The 15,608-nt window shown below is 34.0% G+C and overlaps 1 protein-coding gene across 1 annotated transcript in view; it reads right to left on the bottom strand.

The window, feature by feature from the left end:
• LOC127852447 (neurogenic locus Notch protein-like) overlaps positions 1 to 15,608 on the bottom strand; it is a 56,630-nt gene that overhangs the window by 30,300 nt on the left and 10,722 nt on the right. The window contains exons 12-23 of the mRNA XM_052386402.1: positions 14,860 to 14,973; positions 13,595 to 13,708; positions 11,859 to 11,972; positions 7,425 to 7,538; positions 5,689 to 5,802; positions 5,098 to 5,208; positions 4,626 to 4,739; positions 3,446 to 3,559; positions 2,415 to 2,528; positions 1,212 to 1,325; positions 679 to 792; positions 88 to 198 (exon numbers count right to left, since the gene is read on the bottom strand). Of these exons, the coding sequence (XP_052242362.1) occupies positions 88 to 198; positions 679 to 792; positions 1,212 to 1,325; positions 2,415 to 2,528; positions 3,446 to 3,559; positions 4,626 to 4,739; positions 5,098 to 5,208; positions 5,689 to 5,802; positions 7,425 to 7,538; positions 11,859 to 11,972; positions 13,595 to 13,708; positions 14,860 to 14,973 (1,362 nt within the window). The remainder of the gene's footprint in view (positions 1 to 87; positions 199 to 678; positions 793 to 1,211; positions 1,326 to 2,414; positions 2,529 to 3,445; positions 3,560 to 4,625; positions 4,740 to 5,097; positions 5,209 to 5,688; positions 5,803 to 7,424; positions 7,539 to 11,858; positions 11,973 to 13,594; positions 13,709 to 14,859; positions 14,974 to 15,608) is intronic.

A 15,608-nucleotide genomic window follows, 5' to 3' on the forward strand; every position in this document is an offset into this window, starting at 1 on the left:
TCAGATATTTTTTTAAGTCAATTGTCACATATATTACAAGTATATTGTAATCGCGATACATATGTGTACGTGAACACCTTGACATACCTGTGCTGCAATTTTTGCCCGAGTATCCCGAAGAACATGCGCACGTGTAATCGAAAACTTTGTCTGTGCAGATGCCATTTACACATGGATCCGGACTGCAGTCATTGATATCTGAACAGCACAAAGTCTGATGTTATTAGTTAGTCATAATTTACCAAGGTTTTTTTGTATTATTTCAGAATACAATAACATTTTACAAACTAGTTTGAGCCCCTTCTTCTCTCGCTTACAAGCACATGTTTAACGTAACAACCTCATGGGCATTGATTATTCGTATGGTAAAGTTTACATAATGGCAGGGGAGTTCTAGCCAGGTAGTTTTGTATTATAAGTTTCAAAGTTGGTACGACCGACACTGTAATCTGCGATTGCGTTCAAAGTACGGTATATGCAATTATTTAGACAGAACACTTCCTTTTTTGAACTGTATGATGCAACATAATAAATTCTGGCCAACAGAACATCACAATAAACATTATATACATAACATGAATGCGAATATAAACTATAACCTATGATTAAATACTTAATGATATCGTTATGATATAAACGTTTGGCGACGTTCTTTAATTCTATATCCGTTTTACTAACCTGTCGCACATGTGCTACCAGTGTAGCCATTAAGGCAAGTACACTTGTACGCGTATACAAGGTCTGCGCATGCGCCACCGTTCTGACATGGATTCGGAGAACAGTCGTTGATGTCTATAATATAAAGTTAAAAAAAGTTAAATTTAAGTTGTACACAATAAACAAAACAATTATTTATACTGTTTAGTACATGTGACCTAAAATAATGTAATATTAATTAACTTGTATTTCTTGATCGAGTAAAGTGATAACAATATGAGGCTGGGTATAAGTTGCTTCTCTGACCTTGGTTTGTGTTTGTGTACTTAACATACTGTTCTACTACAAATATATTACAGTGGTTTATTGGTATTAGAAGAAAAGAAATCATTTCGGAAGGACTTTCAGTGATCCAGGTGGATCGCTTGTTGTCAATGTAATGTATTTCAGACAACTATTTTAAATATGGCAATACGCTTTACAATATTATTGATTACAGCTTCGGCATTTGTGTGTCATTCTTAACGCATTTTCAGATTTCTTGCAATAATTACTTGATTGGCAGAATACCCCAGTGAAACCGTTAACGCAAGTGCAAGTAAACCCGTTGACGATATCCACGCAAGTGGATCCATTCTGACAGGTGTGGCCCGCGCACTCATTGATGTCTGAAAACACAAACTTATCGCTATACTTGTACACAGCTAATGTTTGTAAATAGTGTTCATGGCCTGTAAGCAGAGTTGTCGATAAATGGGCATTGTAGACACTTGACAGTTAAATCAAAACACAAGAATACTGGCCCAGGCGATTTCGAGAAGGGATCGTTAGCTCGATACGTAGAACGCCAGTTTGAAAATCCGTGATTCGCGATTTCGATTCCTGGTCCGGATAAATGAAGAGTAAACTGGTAATGAAAACATTTCTTCGGCAATTGTCTCCCGACTTATGGCTAAAGTCAAACAATCGACAATTACTGGCAGAAACGAAGTGCATTCAATATCGGGAAAACGCACCGAGCGTACCAAGTTTATGAGTGTGTAAGTGTCTTAGACCGTCATTTATTTGAAACACAGTTATGAGAAATAACGAAAACAACAAATAATTTAAACTCACTATTTTGACACAAGGTTCCGTTGTATCCGGGTGCACATTCGCAATTGTATTTAGCAATACCGTCTAAGCAAGTGGCTCCATTCTCGCACTTATGACCGGTGCATTCATTGATATCTTAATTGAAATATTGCAAATGTTGTCAATAAACTTACCAATATTTGCTTTTTATAAACGCACAATTGAATAGAAATGCTAAATAAATTCAGGACATTGGGAAAATTAATAAATTAACTAATACTAAAATATGACAGTATTCATGTTGTATATCAGTAAAATTAAATGATACACTGCAATTGTATAATATATTAAGTGCCTTCAATGTTTCTTTGTACAAGCATGTTAATTATAAATTGTTGTGTATATTTTTAGTTGCCAATTTTGAGGCAGTTTGATTGCTATTTGAAACAAAAATATATTTGAAATTTGGAAATATCCACATTTCGGTGGTGATTTTTACCAAAACAATTCACTGAATTAAATACCATTTACTTTTCACAAATGCATTTTGCTAAGCTCATGTAGACATAGAATTCATAATGTGTCAACTGTTATTTAACGACAAATACACAACGTTTCCGTTAGATATTTGTTCGATGGTCAATAAAAACATATACAAACAAATATGGAAGATTTGTACTGACTCGTTTCGCAGTGTGTTCCAGTGTACCCTGACACACAATTGCATATATACGAATTCACCTGGTCCACACATGAACCTCTGTTCTGACAGATAGCGGTGGCACACTCGTTGATATCTGAAAACAAAAACATTTTCATTATTAACAAAATGTTTTATTGTTTTGCTGTCCTAACACTTTTGAGAATACGTCTAAAAAAGATAACTCATTATTGTACACAATCCTGTGACATTTAATTTCAGTCCAAATTTTGCAATTACAGGTAAATGATACGAAAAAGCATCTTATGAAAATGGCACACAGTGGTTTCGACATTCCGATGATAATAGGAATAATGAAAGGCCAGATATATTTTCTGGTTTAAAATTATTGAACCCGTATTTATATGGTCACCATCCAGTGTATTTTTAGGGCGGAAATCAATTACATACACAAAACACGACACTACATACAATACAAACATTAACTTTATGCTGGGTTCCAAATATTTGAACGGTCAATACAAGTCAATGAAACTGGTAGAAAAGCAAATGGATAAGTGGATGATGCACGTCAACATTCTATGTGAATGTTAGTCAATAATTGAGTTATGGTCCTCATTTATTTGAAAACGTTATTTTAATCTAGTGTTCCTTGTGATTTGAGCAGTATCTTCTATAACTAATGAGCAACAGCCGAGAAGTTCCCATGTGCTTGTACCCGAGCACTAACGGGTAAACCTATAAAGGGTAAACAAATCCTGTTCACTTTATACAGCTACGTTTACTTGCCAACTTGTTCATGTAACTGTCGTAACTAAATTGAATAGTTAAGATCTTTATGTTCATCATCCTTTTATCAATGCTCTATATCACCCAATATAAATTACGTGCCGGTACATAATAAGTATTCATTTGATATACTTGAACTTGTTTTAAAATTTGTCTTATTATTATGAGGCTAACGTTACATAAATAGTTAATACATATCACGAAGTAGGAAACTATTACTTAAATATACTAACACAATACACACATCAAGACACACTAACAAACCCTGGTCGCAGTACTGCCCAGTGTACCCAGGGGCGCACTGACAAATGTAGCCATTGACACGATCAACACAAGTCGACCCCGTCCTGCATAGCGACGACAGGCATTCGTTTGCATCTGGAATGTGACAAGAGGTATATGTTGTTTACTATTTGCGCACAAATTCATTTTATCAATAAAATATTCCGAGTTTAAAACATAATTGTAAGATGTTTACGCTTGATGAGTTGAACATGTTGCGACATTTGTATTTTGACAATTAACAGAAAAATACCAATTATGTGGTATAGGCTACATGTGAACTTAAGTAAAATGGTAATCTTACCAAAAACAGTTATTTATACTTTTATAAATATATGCAATAGCCTATGTTCAATTTTTATTTCGGTGTGTAATAGATGCTAATTGGAAATATTCCAATACTTGTTTTAATATAATTGTCTGAGCGGTGTGTAGTGTAATCGTCATTATACAAGCCTATTTCTGTAGTTGTACGTGCATGAAAATATTATATTTATATTAAGAAGGACACAGATGGACCCTTGTTGAACACCATATTTGATATGTGGCATTTATACTAATATGCTTTGGATTCAGCGAGTTGATGTATGTCACACAAGTTAATTTCGAAAATATTTGCTTTTGGTGATGAATCATTGTAAATCGTAAACTACGACTTAATTTTATTTCTTTTGCTGAAAAGACGCATCTCTATATGTATTCAATGATTTTTCTATTGGATAGTAATAGATCATTTCTGTTTCTTTATGAAATTTTGATAAGACATACGTTTTCTAAAATAGCTGAGATCAGTACAATGGAAAACTGTATGAACTTTATTGAGGAAATGTATTGCTGGGGTCCGATTAGCTCAGTTGGTGGAGCACTTGCACCGATAGCGACGTGTCTCAAGTTCGAATCCTATAGTTTTCGCACAATTTTGTGCCCTGTGATGCATCTTCATGGTAATTGGCAACACTCATACTGAAATTCTTTAACATTAAGATGCCGGGGTGCGACAAAAGGATCGCTGCAGAGCAAAATGCAATTGATTTTATTAATAATTAAATATATATTTATTCACAAGGTATTAAGCTGTATTTTTCGGTTTAAGTGTAAGTATTGCATACGGTTCGTTATATTGGCTTCGTTTATTTCGAAAAGTACTACTGTATCTTCTGACCCGTTTGACACGTGACACCCTCGTATCCAGCTGCGCATCTACAAAAATATCCACTGACGATATCTGTACACGTGCCCCCATTTCTACATGGACTGGACAGACACTCGTTGACATCTTTAAAACATAATAAATTCATATAGATATTATTATACCGTTTGTTTATTACTAAAATAGGATATCAAATGAAAGGTTATAAGTAATATATAAAGCAGTGAACTGTAAATTATGTAATACATAACCAGCGAAATTTATAGTTGACAAGTTACTATGAGTGATGTAAATATTGGTCTATATTTCAACATAAGAAATAAATATATATTTGTGAAAAATAATCAATTGAATCATAATGCTTGGACCAATAACTTTACATAAACAAAAATATATATCAGATATTTTTTTAAGTCAATTGTCACACATATTACAAGTATATTGTAATCGCGATACATATGTGTACGTGAACACCTTGACATACCTATGCTGCAATTTTTGCCCGAGTATCCCGAAGAACATGCGCACGTGTAATCGAAAACTTTGTCTGTGCAGATGCCATTTACACATGGATCCGGACTGCAGTCATTGATATCTGAACAGCACAAAGTCTGATGTTATTAGTTAGTCATAATTTACCAAGGTTTTTTTGTATTATTTCAGAATACAATAACATTTTACAAACTAGTTTGAGCCCCTTCTTCTCTCGCTTACAAGCACATGTTTAACGTAACAACCTCATGGGCATTGATTATTCGTATGGTAAAGTTTACATAATGGCAGGGGAGTTCTAGCCAGGTAGTTTTGTATTATAAGTTTCAAAGTTGGTACGACCGACACTGTAATCTGCGATTGCGTTCAAAGTACGGTATATGCAATTATTTAGACAGAACACTTCCTTTTTTGAACTGTATGATGCAACATAATAAATTCTGGCCAACAGAACATCACAATAAACATTATATACATAACATGAATGCGAATATAAACTATAACCTATGATTAAATACTTAATGATATCGTTATGATATAAACGTTTGGCGACGTTCTTTAATTCTATATCCGTTTTACTAACCTGTCGCACATGTGCTACCAGTGTAGCCATTAAGGCAAGTACACTTGTACGCGTATACAAGGTCTGCGCATGCGCCACCGTTCTGACATGGATTCGGAGAACAGTCGTTAATGTCTATAATATAAAGTTAAAAAAAGTTAAATTTAAGTTGTACACAATAAACAAAACAATTATTTATACTGTTTAGTACATGTGACCTAAAATAATGTTATATTAATTAACTTGTATTTCTTGATCGAGTAAAGTGATAACAATATGAGGCTGGGTATAAGTTGCTTCTCTGACCTTGGTTTGTGTTTGTGTACTTAACATACTGTTCTACTACAAATATATTACAGTGGTTTATTGGTATTAGAAGAAAAGAAATCATTTCGGAAGGACTTTCAGTGATCCAGGTGGATCGCTTGTTGTCAATGTAATGTATTTCAGACAACTATTTTAAATATGGCAATACGCTTTACAATATTATTGATTACAGCTTCGGCATTTGTGTGTCATTCTTAACGCATTTTCAGATTTCTTGCAATAGTTACTTGATTGGCAGAATACCCCAGTGAAACCGTTAACGCAAGTGCAAGTAAACCCGTTGACGATATCCACGCAAGTGGATCCATTCTGACAGGTGTGGCCCGCGCACTCATTGATGTCTGAAAACACAAACTTATCGCTATACTTGTACACAGCTAATGTTTGTAAATAGTGTTCATGGCCTGTAAGCAGAGTTGTCGATAAATGGGCATTGTAGACACTTGACAGTTAAATCAAAACACAAGAATACTGGCCCAGGCGATTTCGAGAAGGGATCGTTAGCTCGATACGTAGAACGCCAGTTTGAAAATCCGTGATTCGCGATTTCGATTCCTGGTCCGGATAAATGAAGAGTAAACTGGTAATAAAAACATTTCTTCGGCAATTGTCTCCCGACTTATGGCTAAAGTCAAACAATCGACAATTACTGGCAGAAACGAAGTGCATTCAATATCGGGAAAACGCACCGAGCGTACCAAGTTTATGAGTGTGTAAGTGTCTTAGACCGTCATTTATTTGAAACACAGTTATGAGAAATAACGAAAACAACAAATAATTTAAACTCACTATTTTGACACAAGGTTCCGTTGTATCCGGGTGCACATTCACAATTGTATTTAGCAATACCGTCTAAGCAAGTGGCTCCATTCTCGCACTTATGACCGGTGCATTCATTGATATCTTAATTGAAATATTACAAATGTTGTCAATAAACGTACCAATATTTGCTTTTTATAAACGCACAATTGAATAGAAATGCTAAATAAATTCAGGACATTGGGAAAATTAATAAATTAACTAATACTAAAATATGACAGTATTCATGTTGTATATCAGTAAAATTAAATGATACACTGCAATTGTATAATATATTAAGTGCCTTCAATGTTTCTTTGTACAAGCATGTTAATTATAAATTGTTGTGTATATTTTTAGTTGCCAATTTTGAGGCAGTTTGATTGCTTTTTGAAACAAAAATATATTTGAAATTTGGAAATATCCACATTTCGGTGGTGATTTTTACCAAAACAATTCACTGAATTAAATACCATTTACTTTTCACAAATGCATTTTGCTAAGCTCTTGTAGACATAGAATTCATAATGTTTCAACTGTTATTTAACGACAAATACACAACGTTTCCGTTAGATATTTGTTCGATGGTCAATAAAAACATATACAAACAAATATGGAAGATTTGTACTGACTCGTTTCGCAGTGTGTTCCAGTGTACCCTGACACACAATTGCATATATACGAATTCACCTGGTCCACACATGAACCTCCGTTCTGACAGATAGCGGTGGCACACTCGTTGATATCTGAAAACAAAAACATTTTCATTATTAACAAAATGTTTTATTGTTTTGCTGTCCTAACACTTTTGAGAATACGTCTAAACAAGAAATATCTTTAAAAAAGATATACGGCGTTGATTGTGGTCGATGTTTATGAACGATCAAAAGTTATCTCTATGAGATAAAAAGTAGCGGATGCCTTTTTTCTGCGCAGTTGTTAGCTACATCATAAGCAAATCAATTACGGGGTGTTGCGCCAGATTTCGTGGCTTATTTTGCTTTATGTGATATTATTACTCAGATATCTATATTTACAGAATAGAAAAACACAAGAAACATGAAAATAAACGAGTGCATATAGGTCAGCCGACAATACTCGAATCTTATTTAATTGCATAATTATAGTATAGCGAATTATTGTGGTCATGCTTAATAAACTGGTCTAAATGGATAAATATTTCTAATTAATTTTATCAAAATTGGTCCTTATCATGCAAATTTTGAAACCATATTAAATATCGATGATTGACATACCACAATAATATCGCCGAATGTCTTTATTTAGTATCTTTCTGATCAAAACAGACTTCAAGTGCACAAAGTTTACGAGACGGCGTTTATATAAAGATTTCTGCAACTGACCGCAAACTGACCTTGATACCTTGCGGATTGGAATGCAATGCATTACAGTCACTACGTTATTGTCAGTAAGACACAATGATCGCAACCCCTTTTGCGAACTCCGGTGATGAACTGTATATAAACTCTGACTTTCACAAAATGACCGCGTATTGACCCGAAACCTCGCGGGTTGAAATGCAATGCAAGTAAGTACTAAATATGACAACATAGCCTTTAGTTAAACGCTTTTGCGCTGGTAATTCTCTGAAAATAAAAGGTGAACGCACAAACTGTATTTATGTCGAAAATTGATTGTAAAACTGTTCTATCTATTGGGCCTTTTCATTAGAGATAAAATTGTTTCATGCAGTAAAACAGTGTTACAAAGACGCGGATATGTTTCCAATGTTCTGGTGTTATACTCAAATCAGCCAATGGAATAAATGAAGTGTATTCATTCGTACCTAGCCGCGGGAAATTTTATTTGAGTATTATTGGACACTTACAAAGGTCAAGTCAGGGTGAAAAGCTGGCTTATTCAGCTTACGCCGAAAAAGATAACTCATTATTGTACACAATCCTGTGACATATAATTTCAGTCCAAATTTTGCAATTACAGGTAAATGATACGAAAAAGCATCTTATGAAAATGGCACACAGTGGTTTCGACATTCCGATGATAATAGGAATAATGAAAGGCCAGATATATTTTCTGGTTTAAAATTATTGTACCCGTATTTATATGGTCACCATCCCGTGTATTTTTAAGGCGGAAATCAATTACATACACAAAACACGACACTACATACAATACAAACATTAACTTTATGCTGGGTTCCAAATATTTGAACGGTCAATACAAGTCAATGAAACTGGTAGAAAAGCAAATGGATAAGTGGATGATGCACGTCAACATTCTATGTGAATGTTAGTCAATAATTGAGTTATGGTCCTCATTTATTTGAAAACGTTATTTTAATCTAGTGTTCCTTGTGATTTGAGCAGTATCTTCTATAACTAATGAGCAACAGCCGAGAAGTTCCCATGTGCTTGTACCCGAGCACTAACGGGTAAACCTATAAAGGGTAAACAAATCCTGTTCACTTTATACAGCTACGTTTACTTGCCAACTTGTTCATGTAACTGTCGTAACTAAATTGAATAGTTAAGATCTTTATGTTCATCATCCTTTTATCAATGCTCTATATCACCCAATATAAATTACGTGCCGGTACATAATAAGTATTCATTTGATATACTTGAACTTGTTTTAAAATTTGTCTTATTATTATGAGGCTAACGTTACATAAATAGTTAATACATATCACGAAGTAGGAAACTATTACTTAAATATACTAACACAATACACACATCAAGACACACTAACAAACCCTGGTCGCAGTACTGCCCAGTGTACCCAGGGGCGCACTGACAAATGTAGCCATTGACACGATCAACACAAGTCGACCCCGTCCTGCATAGCGACGACAGGCATTCGTTTGCATCTGGAATGTGACAAGAGGTATATGTTGTTTACTATTTGCGCACAAATTCATTTTATCAATAAAATATTCCGAGTTTAAAACATAATTGTAAGATGTTTACGCTTGATGAGTTGAACATGTTGCGACATTTGTAATTTGACAATTAACAGAAAAATACCAATTATGTGGTATAGGCTACATGTGAACTTAAGTAAAATGGTAATCTTACCAAAAACAGTTATTTATACTTTTATAAATATATGCAATAGCCTATGTTCAATTTTTATTTCGGTGTGTAATAGATGTTAATTGGAAATATTCCAATACTTGTTTTAATATAATTGTCTGAGCGGTGTGTAGTGTAATCGTCATTATACAAGTCTATTTCTGTAGTTGTACGTGCATGAAAATATTATATTTATATTAAGAAGGACACAGATGGACCCTTGTTGAACACCATATTTGATATGTGGCATTTATACTAATATGCTTTGGATGCAGCGAGTTGATGTATGTCACACAAGTTAATTTCGAAAATATTTGCTTTTGGTGATGAATCATTGTAAATCGTAAACTACGACTTAATTTTATTTCTTTTGCTGAAAAGACGCATCTCTATATGTATTCAATGATTTTTCTATTGGATAGTAATAGATCATTTCTGTTTCTTTATGAAATTTTGATAAGACATACGTTTTCTAAAATAGCTGAGATCAGTACAATGGAAAACTGTATGAACTTTATTGAGGAAATGTATTGCTGGGGTCCGATTAGCTCAGTTGGTGGAGCACTTTCACCGATAGCGACGTGTCCCAAGTTCGAATCCTATAGTTTTCGCACAATTTTGTGCCCTGTGATGCATCTTCATGGTAATTGGCAACACTCATACTGAAATTCTTTAACATTAAGATGCCGGGGTGCGACAAAAGGATCGCTGCAGAGCAAAATGCAATTGATTTTATTAATAATTAAATATATATTTATTCACAAGGTATTAAGCTGTATTTTTCGGTTTAAGTGTAAGTATTGCATACGGTTCGTTATATTGGCTTCGTTTATTTCGAAAAGTACTACTGTATCTTCTGACCCGTTTGACACGTGACACCCTCGTATCCAGCTGCGCATCTACAAAAATATCCACTGACGATATCTGTACACGTGCCCCCATTTCTACATGGACTGGACAGACACTCGTTGACATCTTTAAAACATAATAAATTCATATAGATATTATTATACCGTTTGTTTATTACTTAAATAGGATATCAAATCAAAGGTTATAAGTAATATATAAAGCAGTGAATTGTAAATTCATATAGATATTATAATACCGTTTGTTTATTACTAAAATAGGATATCAAATGAAAGGTTATAAGTAATATATAAAGCAGTGAACTGTAAATTATGTAATACATAACCAGCGAAATTTATAGTTGACAAGTTACTATGAGTGATGTAAATATTGGTCTATATTTCAACATAAGAAATAAATATATATTTGTGAAAAATAATCAATTGATTCATAATGCTTGGACCAATAACTTTACATAAACAAAAATACATATCAGATATTTTTTTAAGTCAATTGTCACACATATTACAAGTATATTGTAATCGCGATACATATGTGTTCGTGAACACCTTGACATACCTGTGCTGCAATTTTTGCCCGAGTATCCCGAAGAACATGCGCACGTGTAATCGAAAACTTTGTCTGTGCAGATGCCATTTACACATGGATCCGGACTGCAGTCATTGATATCTGAACAGCACAAAGTCTGATGTTATTAGTTAGTCATAATTTACCAAGGTTTTTTTGTATTATTTCAGAATACAATAACATTTTACAAACTAGTTTGAGCCCCTTCTTCTCTCGCTTACAAGCACATGTTTAACGTAACAACCTCATGGGCATTGATTATTCGTATGGTAAAGTTTACATAATGGCAGGGGAGTTCTAGCCAGGTAGTTTTGTATTATAAGTTTCAAAGTTGGTACGACCGACACTGTAATCTGCGATTGCGTTCAAAGTACGGTATATGCAATTATTTAGACAGAACACTTCCTTTTTTGAACTGTATGATGCAACATAAATTCTGGCCAACAGAACATCACAATAAACATTATATACATAACAAGAATGCGAATATAAACTATAACCTATGATTAAATACTTAATGATATCGTTATGATATAAACGTTTGGCGACGTTCTTTAATTCTATATCCGTTTTACTAACCTGTCGCACATGTGCTACCAGTGTAGCCATTAAGGCAAGTACACTTGTACGCGTATACAAGGTCTGCGCATGCGCCACCGTTCTGACATGGATTCGGAGAACAGTCGTTAATGTCTATAATATAAAGTTAAAAAAAGTTTAATTTAAGTTGTACACAATAAACAAAACAATTATTTATACTGTTTAGTACATGTGACCTAAAATAATGTAATATTAATTAACTTGTATTTCTTGATCGAGTAAAGTGATAACAATATGAGGCTGGGTATAAGTTGCTTCTCTGACCTTGGTTTGTGTTTGTGTACTTAACATACTGTTCTACTACAAATATATTACAGTGGTTTATTGGTATTAGAAGAAAAGAAATCATTTCGGAAGGACTTTCAGTGATCCAGGTGGATCGCTTGTTGTCAATGTAATGTATTTCAGACAACTATTTTAAATATGGCAATACGCTTTACAATATTATTGATTACAGCTTCGGCATTTGTGTGTCATTCTTAACGCATTTTCAGATTTCTTGCAATAATTACTTGATTGGCAGAATACCCCAGTGAAACCGTTAACGCAAGTGCAAGTAAACCCGTTGACGATATCCACGCAAGTGGATCCATTCTGACAGGTGTGGCCCGCGCACTCATTGATGTCTGAAAACACAAACTTATCGCTATACTTGTACACAGCTAATGTTTGTAAATAGTGTTCATGGCCTGTAAGCAGAGTTGTCGATAAATGGGCATTGTAGACACTTGACAGTTAAATCAAAACACAAGAATACTGGCCCAGGCGATTTCGAGAAGGGATCGTTAGCTCGATACGTAGAACGCCAGTTTGAAAATCCGTGATTCGCGATTTCGATTCCTGGTCCGGATAAATGAAGAGTAAACTGGTAATAAAAACATTTCTTCGGCAATTGTCTCCCGACTTATGGCTAAAGTCAAACAATCGACAATTACTGGCAGAAACGAAGTGCATTCAATATCGGGAAAACGCACCGAGCGTACCAAGTTTATGAGTGTGTAAGTGTCTTAGACCGTCATTTATTTGAAACACAGTTATGAGAAATAACGAAAACAACAAATAATTTAAACTCACTATTTTGACACAAGGTTCCGTTGTATCCGGGTGCACATTCGCAATTGTATTTAGCAATACCGTCTAAGCAAGTGGCTCCATTCTCGCACTTATGACCGGTGCATTCATTGATATCTAAATTGAAATATTACAAATGTTGTCAATAAACGTACCAATATTTGCTTTTTATAAACGCACAATTGAATAGAAATGCTAAATAAATTCAGGACATTGGGAAAATTAATAAATTAACTAATACTAAAATATGACAGTATTCATGTTGTATATCAGTAAAATTAAATGATACACTGCAATTGTATAATATATTAAGTGCCTTCAATGTTTCTTTGTACAAGCATGTTAATTATAAATTGTTGTGTATATTTTTAGTTGCCAATTTTGAGGCAGTTTGATTGCTTTTTGAAACAAAAATATATTTGAAATTTGGAAATATCCACATTTCGGTGGTGATTTTTACCAAAACAATTCACTGAATTAAATACCATTTACTTTTCACAAATGCATTTTGCTAAGCTCTTGTAGACATAGAATTCATAATGTTTCAACTGTTATTTAACGACAAATACACAACGTTTCCGTTAGATATTTGTTCGATGGTCAATAAAAACATATACAAACAAATATGGAAGATTTGTACTGACTCGTTTCGCAGTGTGTTCCAGTGTACCCTGACACACAATTGCATATATACGAATTCACCTGGTCCACACATGAACCTCCGTTCTGACAGATAGCGGTGGCACACTCGTTGATATCTGAAAACAAAAACATTTTCATTATTAACAAAATGTTTTATTGTTTTGCTGTCCTAACACTTTTGAGAATACGTCTAAAAAAGATAACTCATTATTGTACACAATCCTGTGACATTTAATTTCAGTCCAAATTTTGCAATTACAGGTAAATGATACGAAAAAGCATCTTATGAAAATGGCACACAGTGGTTTCGACATTACGATGAAAATAGGAATAATGAAAGGCCAGATATATTTTCTGGTTTAAAATTATTGTACCCGTATTTATATGGTCACCATCCCGTGTATTTTTAAGGCGGAAATCAATTACATACACAAAACACGACACTACATACAATACAAACATTAACTTTATGCTGGGTTCCAAATATTTGAACGGTCAATACAAGTCAATGAAACTGGTAGAAAAGCAAATGGATAAGTGGATGATGCACGTCAACATTCTATGTGAATGTTAGTCAATAATTGAGTTATTGTCCTCATTTATTTGAAAACGTTATTTTAATCTAGTGTTCCTTGTGATTTGAGCAGTATCTTCTATAACTAATGAGCAACAGCCGAGAAGTTTACCACAGTTGTTTTCAATATCGGTCTAAGTCACATGCATGACACATAACCCAAAAGGCAAGTTCAGAGTCACACATTTTGGTTAAATATCCCAATTTAATGAATTACTCATAGTTTAGCCAGTACTGCACCATGCGTCAATAGATTCTGTAATAACGTGATGATATACTTTTCTTTCATATGCATGCCAGTCTCAGGTAAGACTCAGGTCTCTCGTGTCAAGGTCATTGTTACACACTGAGGTCAAGTGCTTCAAATGTTGATAACTATGTAAGAATTGGTATCAATTCTACGAAACATAATGGATTTTAAAATGTCCCAATGTTATTGTTAATCTTTATCAGGCAATGAGGCAAGACCAAGGTTTGTATGGTTAAGGTCATATTCAATTTGCTTCACACCTCCCTATAGCAGCAGAGTTTAATGTAATCCTTAAAATACTTTCATACTTTGTATAAGCTGTTTGATCTTTTGTTTTGAATCTTGTTAGCGATTATATGCACGGATAGGTGAATGGGGCAAATTATCTGTCTAAGCATGGAACAGGGATTGAGGACACAACGTGTAAGGGCTATCCAGCATACTTGTTTCACATGTCGTTCCAGTATACCCAGGTTTGCAACTGCACGTGAATTTGTTGATGCCGTCGTTGCATGATCCACCGTTTAAGCATGTGGCCGCTGCACACTCATCGATATCTGTAATGTACATTGGTAAGGGGGGAGATATGCTTTGTTGTTGCATTAAGAATCCCACTGTTGTCTGCACCAGGAGCGCGAAATGCGACTTGTCTTTTAAGTTAAAAGTTTCGTCGACGATAAAATATTTTGCATGTACCATACATCAAAATAGTCATTTATCAAACATAATTGTTAATATAATAACACGTTTTTATAATCAGTATATATTTATTTCTTAGGGTTAGAAGTTAATTCAATTTGACAGAAATTAAGCCGAAACAAAAGAAGAAAATAAACGATTTTGATATCTTAAAACTTGAAAATCAAATTGAACAATAAAAATCCTTTCTTTTTTGAAGTCAAGACCAGAAATAAATTACCAATGCTTACATGTTCATGTAATTGTAAAAAATCACACACAATGTTAGAGCAATTTATAGAAAAGTGTATAATATTAAAAAGACGACAACTTTTTCAGTTCCTTTTAAATATTAAAAAGTTAACTCATGTCATGTAAACATGTGAAGAATACTTTTGTTTCGGCATATGATCAATTTAAATCCTCGAGTTAGCAGAGAAATTCGCCATGAATCGTAAAAAATATGCATTTTCCACGATCGTCGAAAACAAATATTTATTTTTTTCAATGCTTT

The sequence above is a fragment of the Dreissena polymorpha genome, chromosome 12 (genome assembly GCF_020536995.1).
Source record: "Dreissena polymorpha isolate Duluth1 chromosome 12, UMN_Dpol_1.0, whole genome shotgun sequence".
Taxonomy (NCBI): domain Eukaryota; kingdom Metazoa; phylum Mollusca; class Bivalvia; order Myida; family Dreissenidae; genus Dreissena; species Dreissena polymorpha.